Raw genomic sequence first — 20722 nt, 5'->3', positions numbered from 1 at the left:
CTTAAGGACGTGTAATTTTTAAACATGACATGGCGTCCGTCTCCTGTTTGTGCTATTGCAATCCCAGAGATGACTGATGATGTGTTCAGTTTGTTTTGGCGGTGGGCCAGGAGCAGAAATGCATTTCAGGCTAGGCTTTCCAGATACTATCTCCAGTCATTTAAAAGTTCATTATAGGGCACCCCCTCTGCTTGCTTTAGCGTTAAGGGTCTGTCAGCATTTCTCTGAGACTTTATAACTCAGCCATAAAAAATAATAATAAAAATAAAAATTGTGGCCATTTTTTTTGGCTGATATAAAGCATTGGACGTGGCATTCTAAGCCTGGAGAACATGATTTTGAATATGGAATAGCTTGGGAAAGAGCATGGGCTGGGATGAGAGACCTGGTTTCAAGTACACCTTTGCCACGTTTTAAAGTTCTTCACGGTGTTGCTGTTTTTGTTTTTCTGTTGGCTATTCCTCACTCACAATAATGACTCTCCCACCTCCACGCCTTCGCTCTGGCTCCCCATGCTGGGAAGGCTCACTCTGTTCATCTGTGATTCTTAAGTGTCCCAGCATCCCTCAGTGCTCAAGCCAAAGCCACCTTCTGTGGGCCATTCCCAGTCTCCCCAGCTGCTGCCTTCCCCATTAAGGTTTCCTTCTACCCATTCTGTACCTAATCACTATGTGGCTGTTTGGGAACATGTCTCCCCTATTAGCAAGAAAGCTCCTTGAGGGGAGGGCCCTACTCTGCCTAAGAGTGTGTGTGACGTACAGTAAGCCTTTAATAAATACTAAATGATGAAAGGTTATTTCACTTGGAGGTCTTCACCGCATGTTAGCTGACGGAGAGGCCGCCGGCCCAGAAGGGAGCTGGGAAGCCTGAGGTTCAGTCCTGCTTTGTGACCCTCTAGCTCTCCGTGTCCTACTTATCTCTCTAAGATGACAGAAGGAGGTGCTGACCTGCTTTAGTGGAGGGACTTTCTTCACCCAGGAGTTCTTATCCTGACTGATGAAGTCTCTGACCTGGTCTCTAGCCTGTGTGGTTTTTCTGTGACTTTTCTGGATACACGTTAGTTTTCCCAATAGAATTCTCCACTCCCAGTTCAATTATGGCTGCCCGCCTTGCGGGACTTTTCCGTGCCCTCCCACTAGTTTATTACAGGGACCCCACTCAGTGTGGGACACCCTTTCTCAGCTTATACCGAGTATATCCCTCCAAAGGCAAAATGGGTAGGTTGGGGTGGCTTTTATGAGCACTCATGCTAGATCATTGATGGGAGAAACTTCAGAGATGCTCTTGACAAGGAAACGCCAGCACTGGAGAGAGTTTTCACTGGGATCCTGGCGGACCCAGCCAGCCTCCAGTGTAGCCACTGAGCTCGATTCCTCGAAGATGGGTCCTGATGCTGGGCTCTGCTCGCTTTAGGAGGGAGTCTGCCGAGGACCCGGGGGCGAGTGGGCACTTCGGTGGCTTCCGCCCATTCCCACAGGCACAGTACTGGAGCCCGTGGGTCAGAGCACGCCCTGCGCGGTGCAGAAGTCCCACGCCGTTAGCCTGATTTTTATTGAACGCAGCTCGTGGCCCTGGCTCAAGAATGTGCAGGCTGACTTAGATTACACTCGGCATTGACTTCATTAAGATAAAACTATTTCCTGAGATAGGGAGCCCGAAGTATTTACAGTGAAGGGGCAAAAAGCGACTTCAGGTTGATGGTGTGAACAGAATGTTCTCTCTGAGTCAATTGGGATGACCTGCGTACATCTGGTGGGCTCGTTTCGCCCAGCTAAGCATTTTATTACACAGTGGGGGCCGCCCCCCTTTCTTAACGGGATCCATCACGTTGGGAGGCCAAGGGCTTGGCGAGGGCCTCCTCGGATCCCTAGGCTGAGGCTCCGAGTTCTAATTGTGGCTGGCGGCTCCCCAGCTTTGTGGACTCGGGCAGAGGGAGGCAGAGGGGAAAGTGTTAACCTTTCCTTCCTTCATATTTCACTCCTTATGCTTGTCAAAAGAGGCTCCCCATGCCTCCCGGGAGAGCAGAAGGGAGAGCTCTTTGGAAATTAAGTCATGGATGTAGGGAAGAATTGGTACATGAAAACACCAGCAAAACGCACTGTAATCCACATGATGTCTCCTGAGCTATGTGGCCATAAATTCACATGGCTCCTCAGACATTTGCCAGGCAAATTCCCCCTTCTAAATTACAGCCCCCAGATTGAAGCAGAAATTCCAGATGTGATCCACCTGGGACAAAAGATAACGAGGCTGCCGCCGACCCGCGGGCTTCGGGAATCCGAGTGGACGGGAAGCTCTGTGTGGTTAGAATGAGAGCAGCACTCGGTCCTTAGCACTTTGTGACTCGCAAAAGACTTTTACGTGAGAATTCATTTGGTCATTGTGACAGTTCTGGGAGGTAGATGCTGTTTATTATCTCCATTTTGTAGGTGGGGAAACTGATGCTAAGAAGAGCAATTAAGTGACTTGGCTAAAGAGTGTCTTTGGCTGGATTGGAGCCCCAGTCTTGCTGTCTTCCAGGTCTTCATGTTATCTGCCATCCCCACGAACTCCCTTGGCTTCCAATGTTAACAATATTAGCAGTGTTACCTAGTGGCCTGAATGAATGAGTGAGTGGGGAAAGAAATAGTAGAGAAAGGAAGGAAGGAAGGAAAGAAGGGAAGAAGGAGGAAAAGAAGGAAGGATAGAGGAAGGAAGGAAGGAAGGAAGGAAGAAAGGAAGGAAGAAAGGAAGGAAGGAAGGAAGGAAGGAAGGAAGGAAGGAAGGAAGGAAGGAAGGAAGGAAGGAAGGAAGGAAAGAAAGAAAGAAAGAAAGAAAGAAAGAAAGAAAGAAAGAAAGAAAGAAAGAAAGAAAGAAAGAAAGAAAGAAAGAAAGAAAGAAAGAAAGAAAGAAAGAAAGAAAGAAAGAAAGAAAGAAAGAGAAAAGCAAGGAAGGAAGGAAGGAAGGGAGGAAGGGAGGGAGGGAGGGCCAGACTGGGTTGTTAAGTATAGACTCTGGGGTCTCATGGGGTCATGAGATGGAGTATGCGATCAGCAGTATTTTGGTCACCAGAAATGCTTCGCATGGCACACTGCTTGAACCAGCCCTGTGACTGCATTGGTTTAGGGACTCTCAGTCAGGAAACTCCCTGCAGTAACTCAGATTTGACTGCTGCTTGTTGTCTCAGAGTACAGCCCTGAGAGATTAGGGGAATACTCCAGTTTGTGTGTGCTGGAGGGGGGACTTGAACCCAGGTTTTCCTGCATCCAAGGCCACTTCTGTATCCACTAGGCTGGGCTCCCATGACTCAGGTAACTGGTTTCATGAATAAGTCAGCTCTGTCTATTTCCAGAGCCATGTGCCGACCTCATTGTTCTATGCTTGTAAAAGCTGGACAGTCACCAGCCCTGGGCTGGGAGACTGAACTGCTTCCACCTGAATTGTCTTAGGCAGATTCTGAGATCCCCTGGCAGGATCAGACACCAGACCCTGAGGTCCTTTCTCTCCCTAATCTGTGAGCTTCCAACTCTATTGCAGAGAGCCTGACTCCGTGGGGCCGGCCACGTTGTTCCAATGCTGAATGTGCGCTTGCCAAAAGGACTGTTTTATGGAGAACTCCCATAGGGCGAGCGCTTACAAGGTGGTCAGAAAAAGCACTGTGAGGACACTTTCAAGGCCTCCCCTAAGAACTTTAGAACCGGTTGTATGACTCGGAGGCACTGGGCCAGGACCTCCCGGCATGGCATGCCCTCCTCAGAGAAGGGGCTGAGCTCCATGAGCAAAGGAGAATTGAATTAGCCCAGAAAAAATGTGAGATGAGCAGAGTTAGAGAGCCTCCTTCCCCTAATGTTCCCTGCTTGTGTCCAACCTGTGGCAGAGCACTCCGGGCTGCTATTGGTCTGATCTGCCACAGTCGGACACACTGAGACTCGGCTAACATAGAGACGTCTCTTTGTTCATCTTCAAGAACGAAGCATAAGAACCAATTTGATGGAGCTCTGGGCATTCCACTAGCTTTGATTAATTGCTTAGAAGACACTGAGCCTGATATATGGAAGAAAAAAAGATGAGATGCTGAGCCTCAGTTTACTTATTTGTAAAATCAAGGAGTTGATCTGCATGGCTTCTGAATTGCCTTCTAGCTCTGGATCCAAGAGCTCCATGAAGAAGGAAAAGCAATAGGGCTGTAGGCTCAGAGACTGAGATCGAGGGGGGACCTCAGGGGTCACCAAAGCTGGATCTTACAAATACAGAGCTAGAGCTTATCTTACAGATAAGGAGACCAAGACTGGGAAAGATTGGACTATTGCCTAAGGTCATGAAATCCCTAAGAAAATAGGAAGAAAGAAATGGACTTTCTCCCCTTAGTTCCAGAGGGTCAAATCAAGAAGATGTCACAGAGTCACTGGGATGCAGTTAAAGAGCACAGGGCATAGAGTGGTGGTCCTCAAGTTGAGAAGACCTGACTTTAAATGTGACCTTAGTTGCTGTTTGAGACTGGGGAAGTCACTTCATCCCTATCTGCCTCAGTTTCTTCGTTTGTAAAATAAGTACCTGCTCTCAAAGTTTGGGAAATGAGATAATAATTGCCAAGTACTTAGCACAGAGCCTGGTACGTAGAATGTGTCAATATGACACTGCCTTCTTGTGCCACAATTTGTTTAGATCCTAATTGAGGGTCATTTTGTAATGAAATCTAAAGTAAGACAGTTAATGTAAATATTACCTATTAATTATTATTATTACCACCTTGGACAAGTCCCGTACCTCAGTTTCCTCACCTGTTACATGGCAATAACAAAAGCATCCAACCTCACAAGTTTGGGATGACGATCAAATGAGATCCCGTTTCTTTCAAGCATTCTTTGAATCCACGTAAGAAAACATTTCCCAACAATCTGTTTTTCTTCCTGGCCCTGACCATGGAATGAGCTCCCTGAGCCTGGAGCTGCTCTCAAGGAGGTCACAGTGGATTCTTGTGGGGTTTGGCTTGGGTCTGCCCTTAGCTCCCAGTTATCTCCAAACCTCCTTGACCCTGTAATTTGTATTTTAAAACCAAGGGGAATCCCTTGTGCAATGGACTCTGCCCAGCTCCACCCAACCCAGCATCTGGTCAAGGGCTTGTCATCCCCACCAATGGAGTAGCCAGGGGTTGAAAACAAATGGGGCCATTCTTCCTTATCTGATGAAAAGTCAAAACCAAATCCCCTCCCTCTAGCAGGACACTTTCCCCTCCCCCTTGGATCTTGCCTTTTCCAGGAAGCACAAAGATTGGATTTAAATTTTATTTGTTTTTTTTTTTCCCTATAAACCTGGTGCCTCCCAGCAGCTACTTCCTGCACTTATTCTGCAATGCCTTTGTGACCTTCACATGGTCTTGGGTTTACACAGGCATTTTATAGTCTCCTGAAGCCATCGGGGTTACCCTCCACCAAGCCTTTGAACCCTGAAATTGGACTTTCCTCATCTATAAAATGCCTGGGTCATCTCCAAGGTCAGGGACTCGTAAAACGACAGGGTTTAAATTGTACTCCACCTTGGCACAGGCTTGGTGGAGTCAGGGACAGTCCCAGAGCAGGTAAGCCACAAACACTGCTGACCACATCCCACCTGCCAGAACACCCAGAAAAGGATCAGGGAGCCAGGGAAAATGGCATGTGGGTCTCCGAATCCACTCCATAGCTCCCAGTCCTTAAGCTACTTTATCTTAGAGAAGCCAACTTGACATGGAATAAAGAGCTGTAAAATAACTGTATGGATATGTACACATATATTGTATTTAACATAAACTTTAACATATTTGATATGTATTGAGTCTACCTGCCATCAGGGGGAGGGGGGAGGGGGAAGGAGGGAAAAAGTTGGAACAAAAGTTTTTGCAAAAGTCAATGCTGAAAAATTACCCATGCATATGTCTTGTAAATAAAAAGCTATTAAAAAAAAAAAAAAAAAGGAGCTGTATCTTTGCAGGGAGAGGCTCTGGGTTCAAATTCTTTCTCTGATGCTTTTTTTCCAGATTCTTATTCCTATAGCTTCCATGAAGAATGAGGGGGCTGGATGAGATGGCCTCTAAAGTCCACTTCACTTCTAAGTCTATCGATCCTTAGATCTCACCATTATCTGTGTACCCCTGGAATAAAGCAGATGCTTATTATAAGTTGATAGTTTGATTGAGATACTCCCTGAGTTTGGGCTCATGATGAGATGGCTCCAAACCAAGAGAGGTCCTTGATGTCGTGTCTTTATTTTGTCATGAAATGTTTCCTCGTTGCTAAGAGATTATTCAGAATATTAAGATCATTACAGATGACCGGTATATCCAGAATTTGGGGTCTTAGAGAGTTTCCAGGTACATTGAGAAGTTCAGCTACTAGCCCAGGGCTATTTGGGAGAGGTAGGAACTAAGCCCAGGTTTGTCCAACTCTACAATTGCCCTTCCATTCCTGGTGCCATCTTGGCTCATAGAAGGCACAGGAACTGAAGGGACTCAGGTTGAGCCATATAGCTCTGAGATTAGCGAATGAAGAGATTAAATACCAAGAATCCAGGAAGGAACAGAGGGAGGAAGAGAGGAAGGGGAAGAGAGTCCTTATATATTACTTAGTGTTGAATTTATTTAAATTGATTTTTTCCTTGTTGTTCACTGTATCTTCTTAACCTGGAAGCTTTGAAATTTGACTATGCTATTCCTCTAAGTTTTCCTTCTGATGGTGAAAGATGGATTTTTACAATTTCTACTTTACCTTCTTGTTCTGGAACTTCAGGGCAATTTTCATTAATAATTTCTTGCAATATTGCATTGATTCTTTTTAAAATTTGTAATTGTAATTTTCTGGAAGTACACTTAAGCTTCTTGAGCAGAGCAGTGCCATTCTTGAAGAATTATTACTCCCCAGTGCCCACTGAAAATGTTGGAAGAATTTCTTCACAGATGGCCTTGGGCTTTAGGTCCTCTTGATTCCCAAGATACTCACTAATGAGCCCTTCTTTCCGCTTTCTTTTGTCTCTCTGTATTATCTTTACAGATTCCTTCTTGACACTGGATGAGCCCATGAACAACATCACCACGTCTCTGGGTCAGACGGCTGACTTGTATTGCAAAGTCTCCGGAAACCCTCCCCCCACCATCCGCTGGTTTAAAAATGATGCCCCCGTGGTCCAAGAGCCCCGCAGGATTTCCTTTCGAGCTACCAACTATGGTTCTCGGTTGCGGATACGGAACCTGGATACTACAGACACTGGTTACTTCCAATGTGTTGCAAACAATGGCAAAAAAGTTGTATCCACCACTGGAGTGCTCTTTGTCAAGTTTGGTAAGATGCCATCTTTTGCATCTGGTTTTTAAATATCCAACTGCAGTTAATCAATAGGAATTTATTACGTACTGATCACGGATACCCTTTCTTTTGCACCTCTGAATCCTCCCGAGATCTCTTGGGGCTTACTGGCTAGATTTCTTTCTTAAGGAGCAAAACCAATCTTCATTCTCAGTGGCCATCGATAAGTCCTAGGCCAAGAGCCATTTGATCATTGTTTGATTCCCAGTTGACTCAGATTGAATGTAAAGAGGGAACATTTCTGGTTGGGCCACAAACCCTGAGGGTCTTCCCCTCCTAAATTTATTTATTTAGATTTTTTTTTGAATGAGGTGAGAGGAGATTTTTTGCTTCAATTGCTCCCTAGCCTTCATCACTGAGTTGGTCAAACTGTCTCCCACTGCATCCAGGGCCATCTCCAGTCATCCTGATCTGTGTCTGGCCACTGGACCCAGATGGCTCTGAGGGGAAAGTGAGGCAGGTGACCTTGCACAGCCCTCCCTCACTAAAATCCAATTCACTTGCATATCACTTACGTCATCTCCCTGAAGTCATTGTACTCTTTGAGAATGAAGGATAAACAACAATTTCCATATTAGTCATGTTATGAAAAAAAAACCAAGAAAAATAAAGTAAAAAACAAAACAAAACAGTATGTTTTGATCTGCGTCCAGATTCCATCAGTTCCTTCTCTGGAGATGGAGAGCGTTTTTCATCATAGTTTCTTCCAAATTGTCTTGGATCTTTGCGTTGCCTTTAAATGCTTAATATGTGCCAGGCGCTGTCCTAAGCACTGAGGATACAGATCCAAAAAGGATCACAACCTCTGACCAAAAAGAGGAGAAAAGTCGTAACATGATAAATGTACTGGAAAGTGCACTTGGACAATCAAAATGTAGCTTAAATAAAGCATTTAGCTTACACCTAAAAGATTTCAGCTAATCCTGACCATTTTGAGCTAGACCTAGTCCTAGATATGCCCAATTAAACTATTTATAACACCCTAGAAATCATTTATAAACCCTAGTATAGGTGATAGAACAGACTAACCTGTAGGCCTCAAAATGTAAGGACATTTGAATAGGGAAAAAAATAACAAATATGAGAAGAGTGGCCAAAGATGGGTATCCTGGTCAAGGATGGCATAGGGATGTTGACTGGAGTCATTAGGCCATTGTGATATTTTTTTTCTGAAAATGGTAGCACATACTTGCCCCATCTTAAAGTATTCTAGAAATGTGAGCTATTATTATTATCATAAAGAATAATAATTGGAGAACTCCTCCCCCCAACACATAGTTAAAATTTAACCTGGGATTTTGATCAATAATCATGATATTTTATAGATTGACTTTATTGGATCATCAGGATTTGACTGGAATAGGGTGTCCAGGGTCTCAAGTACTCCTAAAGGACCCACCTCTGCCTGTTGGGCTGATTCCCAATTTAATGGCTCCTGTGTTGACATTTCCGGTGCCATTCATCAGATCTGAACTGTAGCCGGGGACTCGGCATTCTCACCTCCTGGAGCTTTGGATCATAAAATGGAAGTTGCCATAAATCTTGGGACAATGAATGGAACTCAAGGGCAATTACTGCCTTTGATCCTTAATGGATTGACCATGCTTCTCCACTGGGCGACCTTGGCTAACTCAAGCTAAAATGTTTCTTTCCTTTTTTTCTAGGTCCCCCACCCACGGCAAGCCCTGGATCATCGTAAGTACTTTTTTATTTCCCCTTCAATTGCCTGCTTAAGTGCGTGTGTCATTGCGGTTTAGGGCTGGATGTCTAGGGTTCAAGGACAAAGGCGAGTGTGCCTTTCTTCTAGATCTGGGGGCTCGTGCCTCAGCCAGATGTGTTTCATTCTTCTGTATCCGCCGTCTGCCTTGATGGGAGCCACCATTGGCAATAGATGTCTGTTCCTCTGGCATATGAATTCTTAGAACCGAAGGCAATAACAGTTGGAAAAGCTGTTTTTTTTGAGGAGAGATGATCAGTGAGCCTGGATAAGGGGCTGGGACCTCCCTGAAGACCTGGAAGTCCCCACACTGAGCTAATAGCAGCCCCTCTGTTGGGTGAGAGCTACTCTGTAAGGATGTCAGTGTCTTTAAGGATGGCTGTGAAGGTCTTAGGACAGCATTTCCATTAGTTTTCATCATCCCTTTTGTGATGGGTTCTCTCTACAAAATGATTCTTAGGGGGGTCAAATAAGATGTGTTAAGTGCTTTATACACCTTACATCACTATTTAAATGCTAGCCGGGACAAGGAGGAAGAAGAGGAAGAGGAGGGTGGGTGCTGAGGAGCAGAAAGCCCTTCCGGGAAGGTCCCATCTGAACGGGGAAAGGCATCGAGGGGATTCCTGGTTTCTCTCTCAGTCAGTCCATTGTTTTTTCTGGCCAGCCTGTGGAGAGTCGCCGGCCGGGTTGCTGACTCTCAGAAGTTCTCATTGTTCAGGGCTTGTCTTTCGTTTACTCTGGTTTGATTGTGGCCTTGTATCTGAGAACCCTGAAGGTCACGTCCCTGGCAGTGCCTCCTACTCTGTGGGCACCGGGGGGGGGCTTTGAACCTCCCTCTGCAGCAGGGGGCTGTCCAGCCTGTGCTCTGCCTCTGCTCAGTGACAAAGAGACCACAAGCCAAGGGAGAAGCTGTCGTGGGAACAGGAGAGATGAGAACCGTATTCTGGGGACCAGCGTTACTGGTCTAGAAGTAAAAGGCACCTCAGGACACAGAGGAACGATAGGGTTGAGCAGTGGGTATTTTCTCTTGGAAGGGTGGCTCTGACTTGCATTACCTAGCTCATGCCCATATGGAGTCTGCAAGGAACTCCAAAGCAAAATGGGAAAAGCAAGGTCAATGAATAACCAACTGCGGGGGTGGGGGGGAATCTCTGTGGGGGTTCATGCTTTGGGATAGGAGAGGACCTTCTTAGAAAGTATGGCCATACTTATGTCAGGACGGGCAGGGCTCTACTGCAGTGGATCCATCTCTTTGCTTCTGGTGATGCTCTGGGGCAGCAAAGAGGACGCCAAAGTGCTCCTGATCAGGATATTTTCTGGTTGTCTTTCGGTATATTCTTTATATTCAAGACTGAGTCTTGCCACAGAAATGCTAACTTCCTGTTCCACTCAAGGATGGGCCCTTCAGTACCAATGTCTTAATAAGGCAATAAGTACTGGACTAGAACCCAGAATAATGACAAGAACCTGGTAGTCAGAATCTCACTTGGAGATAAATAAGGGTCAGACACTAAAGAATCTCCCGGGGATTTACAGTTATCCCTTCCACAGAGTGGGGGTTAAGGATATAGCACCCCTATGACCTGAAAAATCCATGTAAAATTTTTTTTGGCCCTCCGTTGGTACTGAAGAGGAAGTCTGAATCTTTTCTTTTTCTTTTATGGGGTGTTATAGTCCCTTACTGTAAAATCTGGGTCAAGTATTTGGTCAGAGGCTATACATAGGTCAGTGTAATGTCTCGAAATGTCTAGACTTTCTGTGTTATCTGAGGGCTTTTGTGCTCTTTTCGCAAACTTTAACCTTTTACTTATTTTAACTTTAAAAAAGAAACTCTCTTTCTCTCTCTCTCTCTGTGTGTGTGTGTGTGTGTGTGTGTGTGTGTGTGTGTGATTAAGAGATAAAATGTTATTATACGATTATATATAATTTATGCATTTCTGAGTTTCTGAGCTTTTTCTGTGTCATGCTGGCCTTCATTTATTATCTGTGGCTTCCAACCCCCCCGCCCCTAAATCTCCATTCTTATGCTGACCCATGATTTATCAAAACTTCAATGAGGGAAAATCATGATGAGGAAGGGATAACTGTTTTCCTTTAAACCAGTATTCCCAAGACCCTTTTAGGGCATCCACAAGGTTAACACTATGTTCATAATAATACATTTCAATTTTAAATATTTAAATCTAGTAAATATCGATCGATATAACCCAAATAAATAAAAGCTCTTTTGGAAGGTTCTCCATTATTGTTGAGAGTATTGAGGAGTGGGAACTCAAAACATTTTTAGATGAATGTTAAAAATTGTCTTTAAATGTAATTGGGGACAAAATAAATTACTATTTTTAAAAAGAGTATCAAGAGTGATCAAGAGATCACAAAATTTAAGAACTCCTACTTTCGTATTTCTTTTCCTGGTTTCCAATGTCATTTGGATTTACCCCTGAGAGTAACATGTTAAACTCATCTTTATGGTTTCTACTTACTGGAAATGTCATTTACTTAAACTCAAGTGCAGCCCTTCTGTGCATCGGGGGCCTCATCAGGAGGGATTCCAACTTACTTTGTCCTGACTCTCTAGTCCTTTGCTAAGACCCTGAATAGAATTCACTGGAAACTGCCAAAACCCATTTTATTCCAAATAGGCGGGCCTGTTGGGGATGCGGCCTTCAGGATGAGATGGCCAGGGTGAGCCTGGACCCTCCCAGGCCGAACCGGGCCATGGAGCACTGACTCCAACCATGGAGCACCGACTCCAACCTTGGAGCACCGACTCCATTTCCTGATGGTGACCATTCGATTCTGCCCTGGGATATTTTAATATCATTCCATATGTTCCCAGAGGCCCAGTGGAATTCCATTAATAAAACATGCAAAGAGTAAAAAATAAACATTGGCCCTGGGCCAGGCCTTTCTGATACTTCATCAGCCAGTTAATTGTAGCAGTGGAAGGGGCTTTATAGTCCCCCTACTAATTGCATTTCTCCCTGCATGGGGAGCAAATGCTGATTGGTCCAAAAGCGGGTCAGAAGTTTGATCCCTGCCTCCTGCTCCTTAAAGCTAATTGCCTTTTGTGAACCGCTCAAGGAATTGGTTGATAAGTGAAATCCTTTTGAAGTTTTAAAGATTAAAACTTTTCTGCAAAATTATTCCTGTTCAAAATGCCTTCCCACCCAGGTACAATATGTGTTCCCGTTAATCCTTGCTTCAATTGCTCCCAATAATTTGGATCCCAGCTTGGATTTCTGTGGTTAAGTGTATAAATCTATAAGCTCCCAGACTTGGCCTTAGGCCAAGCCGTGGTGACTCCCTCCATGGCACACATGTTTGTGCCAGAAAGAGTCTTTTTATCCGGGAAGTCCTCGTTAACAGATTAACTGACTTCTGTTGCCTTTCTCTCGGTCTGGGAGTCAATCGATAAGGTACAAGCAAGTGGGAGGCAGCCAGGAGGGCCTAGAGCGCCAGGGGTCCCCAAGTTCAAATCTAGCCTCATTCACTTACTGGCTGTGTGTCCCTGAGCAAGTCACTTAATCCTGTTTGCCTTGATTCCTCATTTGTAAAAAGAGCTGGAGAATGGCAAACGTTACAGTATCTTTGTCAAGAACACTTGAAGTGGGGGTCTTGAAGAGTGAGACACAATAAGGATAGATTAGGGTCTGTCATCAGGAAACCCCAAGTTCAAATCCATCCTCAGAAACATCCCAGTTGTGTCACTCTGGACAAATCATTTGCTTTCCCCTCGTCTCAGTTTCTTCACTGTCAAACAGAGATAGCAACAGTACCTACCTCCCAGGGTAGTTATAGCCAATAAGGTAATATCTGTAAGCACTTTGAAAACCTTAAAAGTCCTATGTAGATATCAGCCACTATTGGCCATAAGCATTGATTAATCGCTCATTATGGAGCACCCACCGGGTTAGGTGCTGGAGACAGAGACAAAATGGAAAGCCTCCCCACCCTCGGTGGCTCAGGAAGAAACCCTCTGCAGAGATATTTGCAATAAGTACCTGGTAAATATGAGTTTTTTGCTATCACAAAAAGGTGACATGATAAATATTTTGGCATATTGGGGGCTTTTGTTTCTGTCATTGATCTTCTTGGGATATATGCCCAATAGTGGGGATCTCCAGGTCAAGGGGATTTGCACAGTTTAATGGTTTTTCTTGATTCCAAATTGTTTTTGATTGCACCCATTCACAGTTCCACCAATGACATATTATTGTGTATTTCTTCCTGTCCTCCCTCCAATGTTGACCGTTTCCACATTTTCATCGTCTCTGATGAGTGAAAGTATGGGACAGTGGAAAGGCAACTGATCTCGAAGTCAGCTGTTGCGGTTACAGATTTCGGAAATCTGTACCACGTCCTCCCTCTAATACATGATGACTTAATGAGCCTGGTGAGTCACTTATTCTCAGTCCTCCAGAAGCTGCCTGAAACTGAACACTGAAAAGCAGTTATTGAGAAAGGGAATTTCCTCACCAGGACTTACTCAATGAAACCATAGATCTGGCCAAAACCAAAGTGTCCATTTTTGGCAATATGATGGTGATTGATTTATAGCCTAATTATCTGGGACAAGGCTTCCTTCATTATTATGCTCCTCCTAGGTAGGAATAAGCAAACAAATGAATGAATGAATGAATAACTAACTAAATAAATTCCTAAATGGAATAAAGATGAGTAAGATTTTTTTTGTTGTTGTTGTTCTCTTGGACTTGACAGTACAGTAAAAGGAAGATTGTATTTTCATGTGAGCAGAACCTTGTCTGATCCACACCTGATATTCCTCCCTCCCCCCAGTTCCTAACATAGTGGTAAGAGCCTCAGTGTCAATTTAATTGGCATCAACTGATCAGAATAACATAAACTAGACTATATAATAATCATCTAAAGGGCACTTGTCATAAGACAAAGAGATTATATCTCATTGGGAAAATCTAGATAGATTTTATGGGGAAAAGATTATTTAAATTGGATCTTGAAGGCTCTCAATAATTTATGAGGAAATACAACAGATTTTTCTAGTGACAATTACTGAATCACAGAATTTAAAGGGATCTTCAATCCATACCTCAATCTTATCCAATAAGAGATCATCCAATATCTACTTAAAGACACATGCATAAACAAATAAATGAATGAGCGAATGAGTAAATGCAAACTCAAGATAAATGAATAAGTATATGCCCGTGTATGTAGCTATTAAATGATTACATATGTATAAAGGTATATATACACATGTGTATATATATATATATATATTAAATGGTTACATTTACTATAACTGTATAATACACATGTATGAATATAGATACATATAAGTGTGTGTATATACACACACATACTCATTGTATATATGCCTACATACATGTTTACAGATATATACGCATATATAATAATTTGTGAGAAGGGGTACCAGTAGCTGGAGAGATCCAAAATAAGTTGTGTGATGACCACATATTTTAAAATCAGCCGGAGTTAGGAATTCAGGTTAAGGGAAAATCTTTGATCTTTATTCTTTGTGGAGGTGAAGGGGGATGGTGATAGCAATGTGAGCAGCTGCACGCGAACCCGCCAGCCGTCTCTTTCCACCTCTCTCCCTGCCCCTCTGCCTCTACCCACCAAAATCATCCCTACTCATTTCTTATACAACATTCACAAATATTTATCAGGATGTTGTGAAAAAAGAGACCTTAAAATCAACTTTCCAGACTTAATCCCAATGTTTAACACAGGGCCTTGCGCATAGTAGGGGCTTAATGTTCAGTGACTGAATGAATTCAGTTGACGGATGGGATCTAGATAGTCAAAGGCTTCATGGGGTAGATGGCTGCAGAACAGAGGAAGTAGGGACCATTATGGGCCTGGGGGAGGAGAATGGCCACAGGAGGAAGAAGTGGGCCTCCTGCTACCTTCCACTTCCACTAATTACTCTTGCTAATCTAGTGATGATGTGGTACAATAATGTGACAAAGACCTAGATTTTTCTGCCCTAACCATTAGGCAGCCACATTTCTCTTGATCTGAACCAGCAACCCATCCTCCTTCCCTTCTGATACTCTTTGCTCTATTGAAAGCTAGAGTGGCTGCCCTTGTGACTTCTTATCTATGTCCCAGTTCCAGTGAAAGTGAAGAAGTGTAGTGGGGGTAGCTCTCCAAAGGATGGCTTTTTTCCCCTCTGCAATTCATGATAAACTCAAGAACGACTTTCAACACTCTGTGCTCCAGGGACGGAGCAGGGGAGACGGGGGTCCGGCCGGGGCTCTGTTAGTTAATGGGAGCAGCAGCCCATTCTCAGCCCCCTCACACTGAGCCTTAGAACCGGCAGCAGTGGAGAGTAGGAGGAGCATGGAGGGAATGGGCAAAGATAAGATAAGGAGGATTTCCCAATCCCCTTTGGGGCTGGGCTCCACAATCTTGAGACTGATAGAGCCAATCTGGCACCTCTCACACTCAACAAATCGCACATTATAGATGGGGAGTTGAAAGCTTTCAAGGAGAATTTCAGGGGATATTTACAGTGTTTATAGGATTTTGATTTAAAAAATAATCCTGGATGACCCTTTGCTGGGGTTTTTGCAGAAGAGACCTTGTGCAAACAGAACTTGGACTTGATGGTCTGAGGTCCTTTCCATTACTGAGCAGCATTTCCTTTTCTCCACTGTCAGCTCCCATCTTCCTATGCACTCCGAGCAAAGGTCCCCATCCTCTCTTTTTCATCCAATATAACTTAAAAATGATATTTTGAGGGGAACTGAGCTTGCTCCTGACACTTTTTCAGGGCTGTCATCTCAATAGTCATCCATTGTGCTATTAATATCCCCATTTATAGTTGAAGCAATTGAGGCAGAAGTTTGTCCGGGGTCACAAAGCTAGTAAATGCCTGAGGCTGATTCGAACTCAGATCTCCATGGTACCATCTGTCAGTTTAGAAAGACCACAACACATGAATGGAGAGGCACATTGGGGCCGGATCTTTGAGGACCTTGAATGGATTCAGTTAGCCACACCTGCGCCCTGGGGCTTATGGGAGTCCAGTTCTGTTCCTGGCTACTGTGATTTTACAGCAGAATTTTCACAAGACTCATGGTTCACTAACACTTCAATGCCTTTACTAACCATTATTCCTCCATTAGAGCATGTTTTGGGGATGGAATTTGTTCTTTGGTTCTCTGAAATCACACACACACACACACACACACACACACATACACACATGCTTTAAAAACTTCAATCTGCCAACTGCTTTCCTGAGTCGCTGCTCAGCCTAACCCTGATATTTTTTTCTATTTTTTTCAAATTGCCAAGCATTGTCTAAAGACCAATTATGATTATTATCTTTTATAGGAGAGGGTTTGACTTGATGGCTTGTTAAGGTCTCTTCTAGCACTAAAGCTAGTAATTTATGATTTCTGGGTGACTTTGAAAAAAATCACATGACCTCACTGGGACTCAGTTTCTAACTCTGTAAAAGAATTGAATGAAATAGCTCCGAGGTCTCTTCCACTTCTCAAATTCTGTAATTCTGTGTCTTGCAGGCTTCCAAAGTCCTTTGCAGCTTTTAGAACAGGGATCCTGGGACTTTTTTCTTTCATAAACCCCTTCTCAGAATAATATTTTTAAATAAATAAAATAATTAAATAACTTTTAAATAAATTAAATTTTAATTGAAAACTATTTCAACTAAAATCCATAGGATTATAAAGACAGCTAATTATATCCAAATAGAGTTATCAGAATTAAGAAGAAATAAAACGGACAGACCCCAGGTTAAGAAGCCCTGGTCTTGATTGATGATATAAAATGGTGGTTCAGTCGACTTGTTCCTCCTCATGGGATAGATGTGAGAAAAGTGCTTTCCAAACACTTGGAAGCTATTTTATTGCCCTTGGGTCGGCCCGGTCACTTCTGGTTATCCTCACGCCCCTACCGTGTCTCTTTTCTCTCGGCCAACCTTCTCTCCAAGAGAAGAACCGTGCAACCCAGCAGGGTTTGGATAAATGTCCCAGAAGCGAGGGCTGGGGAAGCAAGGTCCCCGGCCTGTCCTCCCACCGTCTCCGCGCCAGTGCATCTGTGGGGATGTCCTCCCCTCCGCCGTCAATGGGCCCTTTCTCCATTGTTCACTGCGTGTTCTAGTTCAGAGATAGGGGCACGTACTTCCCGCTGTAGCGCTGGGCTGGGGGCTCCCTCTGGGGCTAACGCCACACGCTTCCCATATTGCTTTCCTTTGTCTGGCGAAAGCCTAGGTCTTGTTGTCCGTGAGGGCCCTTCAGCACGTTGTCAGAGCATGTGACTCGGAGGGCCTGGGCTGGCTCCCCGAAAAATCAAGCTGCCTCCAGTCTCGCTGTTTGGATGACTTCCAGAATCCCAAACTCTTATTGTGGCAAAGGGACTCTGGAGATCATTCAGCCCGGCTGGGGTATGTGTTCTACAGTCCCTCCTCCCCTTCCCCTGCTCTCTCCCAGTATAGTTGTTTTGCCTTTGTATCTCCAGGGTCAGACAGAGGGCCTGGCACAGAGGAGGCATTTAGAGCAAGCTGGCAGGGACCTCCGAGGCCATCTGCTCTGACCCCCTAATTTTGCATATGAGGAAACTGAGGCAGACTAGTTAAGTAAATTGTCCAAGACCACATTCACCGTAAACGTCAGCAGGCAGCATTTAATACTATATTGAGTATTGGAAGGTTCTTAGCTATCCCTGAATTCAATGACCTTATTTCACAGATAATAATAATAATAATAGCAGCCAATCAGGCAACAAATGTTTCTTAATCACCAATTTTATGTGCCAGACACTGTAGCTAGCATTTATATAGTGTTTTTATATAGTTTTTTAAGGTGTGAAAAGTACCTCACATTTGTTGCCTCACTTGATCCTCCAAACAACCTTGTGAAGGAGATATTATTCTTACGTTTATTTTACAAAAAGAGAAGTGAAGAGATTTGTCCAGCTTCACACAGCTCAGGGTTTGAGGCAGGATTTGAACTCAAGTCTTCCTCTGTCCAGACCCACCACTGTAGCCACTGCATTGTCCAGCTGCCTAGGGTTCACCGGATCAACTTAGAGCAAGAAAGAAGGACTCTAGGGATCATGTCATCCAGCCCCAGTGAGCATCTGCATCCAAATCTGCAGTCAAGACTGCCAGAGTTGAGGTCCTGCTCTCTTCCCATTGTGCTCCCTAGCTACCTCTTGACCAAAGAGTGTGATCATTGAATTCCCACCCCATATTCCCTTTCTGGATGATCAGTATTTAGAGTCCTAGGCTCCTGACATGGCAGATTCTAATAAGGAAACCTGAAATATCAATGAGTAAGCAAGCAACGAGGGAGACAACAGATGGAATTGGGGGGGTATTGAGGCAAATTCTCTCCTTTGGATTGAATCTCTCCCTCCCTTTCTTCTCTTCCTCCTGCCATTGTTCCTATCTGGAGGGCTCATTCTATTCTAAGCAACTCCAGAGCTTAGGCTTTATTCCCCCCTCAAAATCAGGCTTTTCTGGTGTCAGTTTCCAGTTTCAGCTAAAAATAGATGTTTCGACAGGAGCTGGGCAGTGCCCAAGCCTTCGAGCGGCCCGGCGAGCACGAAACCAGCTCTGTTTCTTTGTGGAGAACCAAAGTATTGAAGTGTTTGGGAAAGTCTTTTGATTAAAGAGCGAGTGTAAATGAAGAAAAGAAACAGTGAAGCTGCAAAATATAACATTATTCTTTTAGATCAAGCTTAATTTGGAAACAGTCGCCCTGACCAGAAGCACTCGGGCTTTGTGTTTCATTTCACGGGAACTGGGCAGTGGGACGGGGCAGCAGCCCAGGCTTTTGTGGGATGGAATAGGACCAGGCTTCAAACTTTATTTGTGGCTGGCTGTGTCCTGGTTATAATGACTTATAATGAAGATATTATGTTTATATGCTCTAGATGGAGTGCCTGGAGTCTAGAACGTGGAGTCGGGAAGATCTAAATTCAAATGCAGCCACAGACATTTAGTAGAGGCACTTGTGTCCCCAGTGCTCAGTGCAGGGCACATAGAGGGTGTTTAACAAATACTTATTGATGTCTATTGACTAGGTGTGTGAGGCTGGGCAAGCCTCTTAACCTCTCTCAACCTCAGTTTTCTTATCTGTAAAATGGGAATAACATCAGTATCTATATCCCAGGGTTCTTGTAATGACAATAATGTATTTAGAATAATACTTGATGCATAGCATGCTCTCTATAAATATTAGCTCTACTGGGAATAGTAACAGTACCTGCCTGCCAAGGTTGTTGTGAGAATCAAATGCAATGGCAAACATAAAACACTTGGGTAAACCATAAAGCCTCACCTCAATGCCTGCTGGGATCCGTATGATGGATTTGAAGCCGGACATTTTTGGGTCCCCATTTCTTCCCCCGGCACGTGGCGATCACTTCTGGGCAATGCATTTTCAGAAGGATATTGCCAGGCTGCTTCCAGAGGAGGTCAGAAGGTTTCAAAAGGGGCTTCCTTAAGATGCATCCGGAAGGAATTGGAGTATGTTGAGTCTAAAGATAAAAAGATTATAGGGAGGGAAGAAAAGAGGAGGGATGATGTCCATCCTCAAGCATTAGATGGTTACAATATGGAAGAGCATTCTCCTCATTTTGACGCCCTAGAAAACAACAGTAGGAGGGACAGGGAAGAAAATTTAGCCAACAATAGAACTGTCCCCCAGAAGTAGCAGGTTCCCCTCTTGGGAGATCTTCAAAGATTAGATGTCACTTATCAAGGATGGATTGAGGGGACACTCCTCCCAGTGTCTATTGAACTAAATAGCCTCAGAGGTTCGTCTGAGGTGGGATCCCGCCATTTTGTGAATTCTATTGGCCGTTCAGTTCTAATGACTCAGAAGGAGCCTCTCTAGTCTTAATTACCCCCTTTCATTTACAGATGAGAAAAGTGAGCTCTAGAGAAGTTCCATGACTTGCTCAAGATCACATAGGTTTAAGTGAGAGAGGTGAAATTTGAACCTGGTCCCGTGTTCAGAACTAGCCTTCTTTCCACTGAGTTTGAGCTCTTGTCTTTGAAGTGAGGGTTAGAAATCTACCGAATGAGGACTCTTGACCATGCATCTAGGCAGGGGTTGGGATGGTTTTCCTTTTCTGCTGAGAAGGGAGCAAAGGCAGATTCTGTTTTGTTTCCTTCCCTGGATTCTTCAAGTCTCAACTCAAATCTTCCCTTCTACAAGATTCCCCCTGATGCTTGCACCTTCAAGCTGCTGGTTATTTCCCATTCCCTCCCTTATACTTGTACCTTTCTCCTACTGGTTATTTCCCATTCCCTCCCCTAACACTTGTACCTTCCTCTTATTGGTTATTTCCCATTCCCTCCCTTACACTTGCACCTTCCTGCTGTTGGTTATTTCCCATTTCCCCTGTCTCTATATCCTGCTTGCAGACAGCTGCCTGCCTCCTTCATTAGACTGGGAGCTCCTTGAGGACCGGGGCCAACTTTTGTCTGTCTTTGCATCTTCAGCACTTAGCAGGGTGCCTTAGTACATGCAGTAGGCACTTAGTACATACTAATTGACCTCACTTGGCAAAGAATCACCTTTCTTTCTGCACAGAAGAGCCCAAAGTTGGCTGATCCATCAGCAGAGTATCTTCTTCTGCTCCATATCTTCTAGATATGGATATCTTCTAGAGCTAGAATAAATCTCAGAAGCCACCTAGCCCA

General features: G+C 44.2%; 1 protein-coding gene across 1 annotated transcript in view; it reads left to right on the top strand.

Annotated features, from left to right (window-relative positions):
* Positions 1-20722, top strand: part of ROR1 (receptor tyrosine kinase like orphan receptor 1) — a 299109-nt gene that overhangs the window by 198091 nt on the left and 80296 nt on the right. The window contains exons 3-4 of the mRNA XM_031968980.1: positions 7005-7292; positions 8981-9011. Of these exons, the coding sequence (XP_031824840.1) occupies positions 7005-7292; positions 8981-9011 (319 nt within the window). The remainder of the gene's footprint in view (positions 1-7004; positions 7293-8980; positions 9012-20722) is intronic.

The sequence above is a fragment of the Sarcophilus harrisii genome, chromosome 4 (assembly GCF_902635505.1).
Source record: "Sarcophilus harrisii chromosome 4, mSarHar1.11, whole genome shotgun sequence".
In the NCBI taxonomy this organism is placed as follows: domain Eukaryota; kingdom Metazoa; phylum Chordata; class Mammalia; order Dasyuromorphia; family Dasyuridae; genus Sarcophilus; species Sarcophilus harrisii.
The sequence above is the reverse complement of the archived record's forward strand: the minus strand, read 5'-3'. Positions and strand labels throughout refer to the sequence as shown.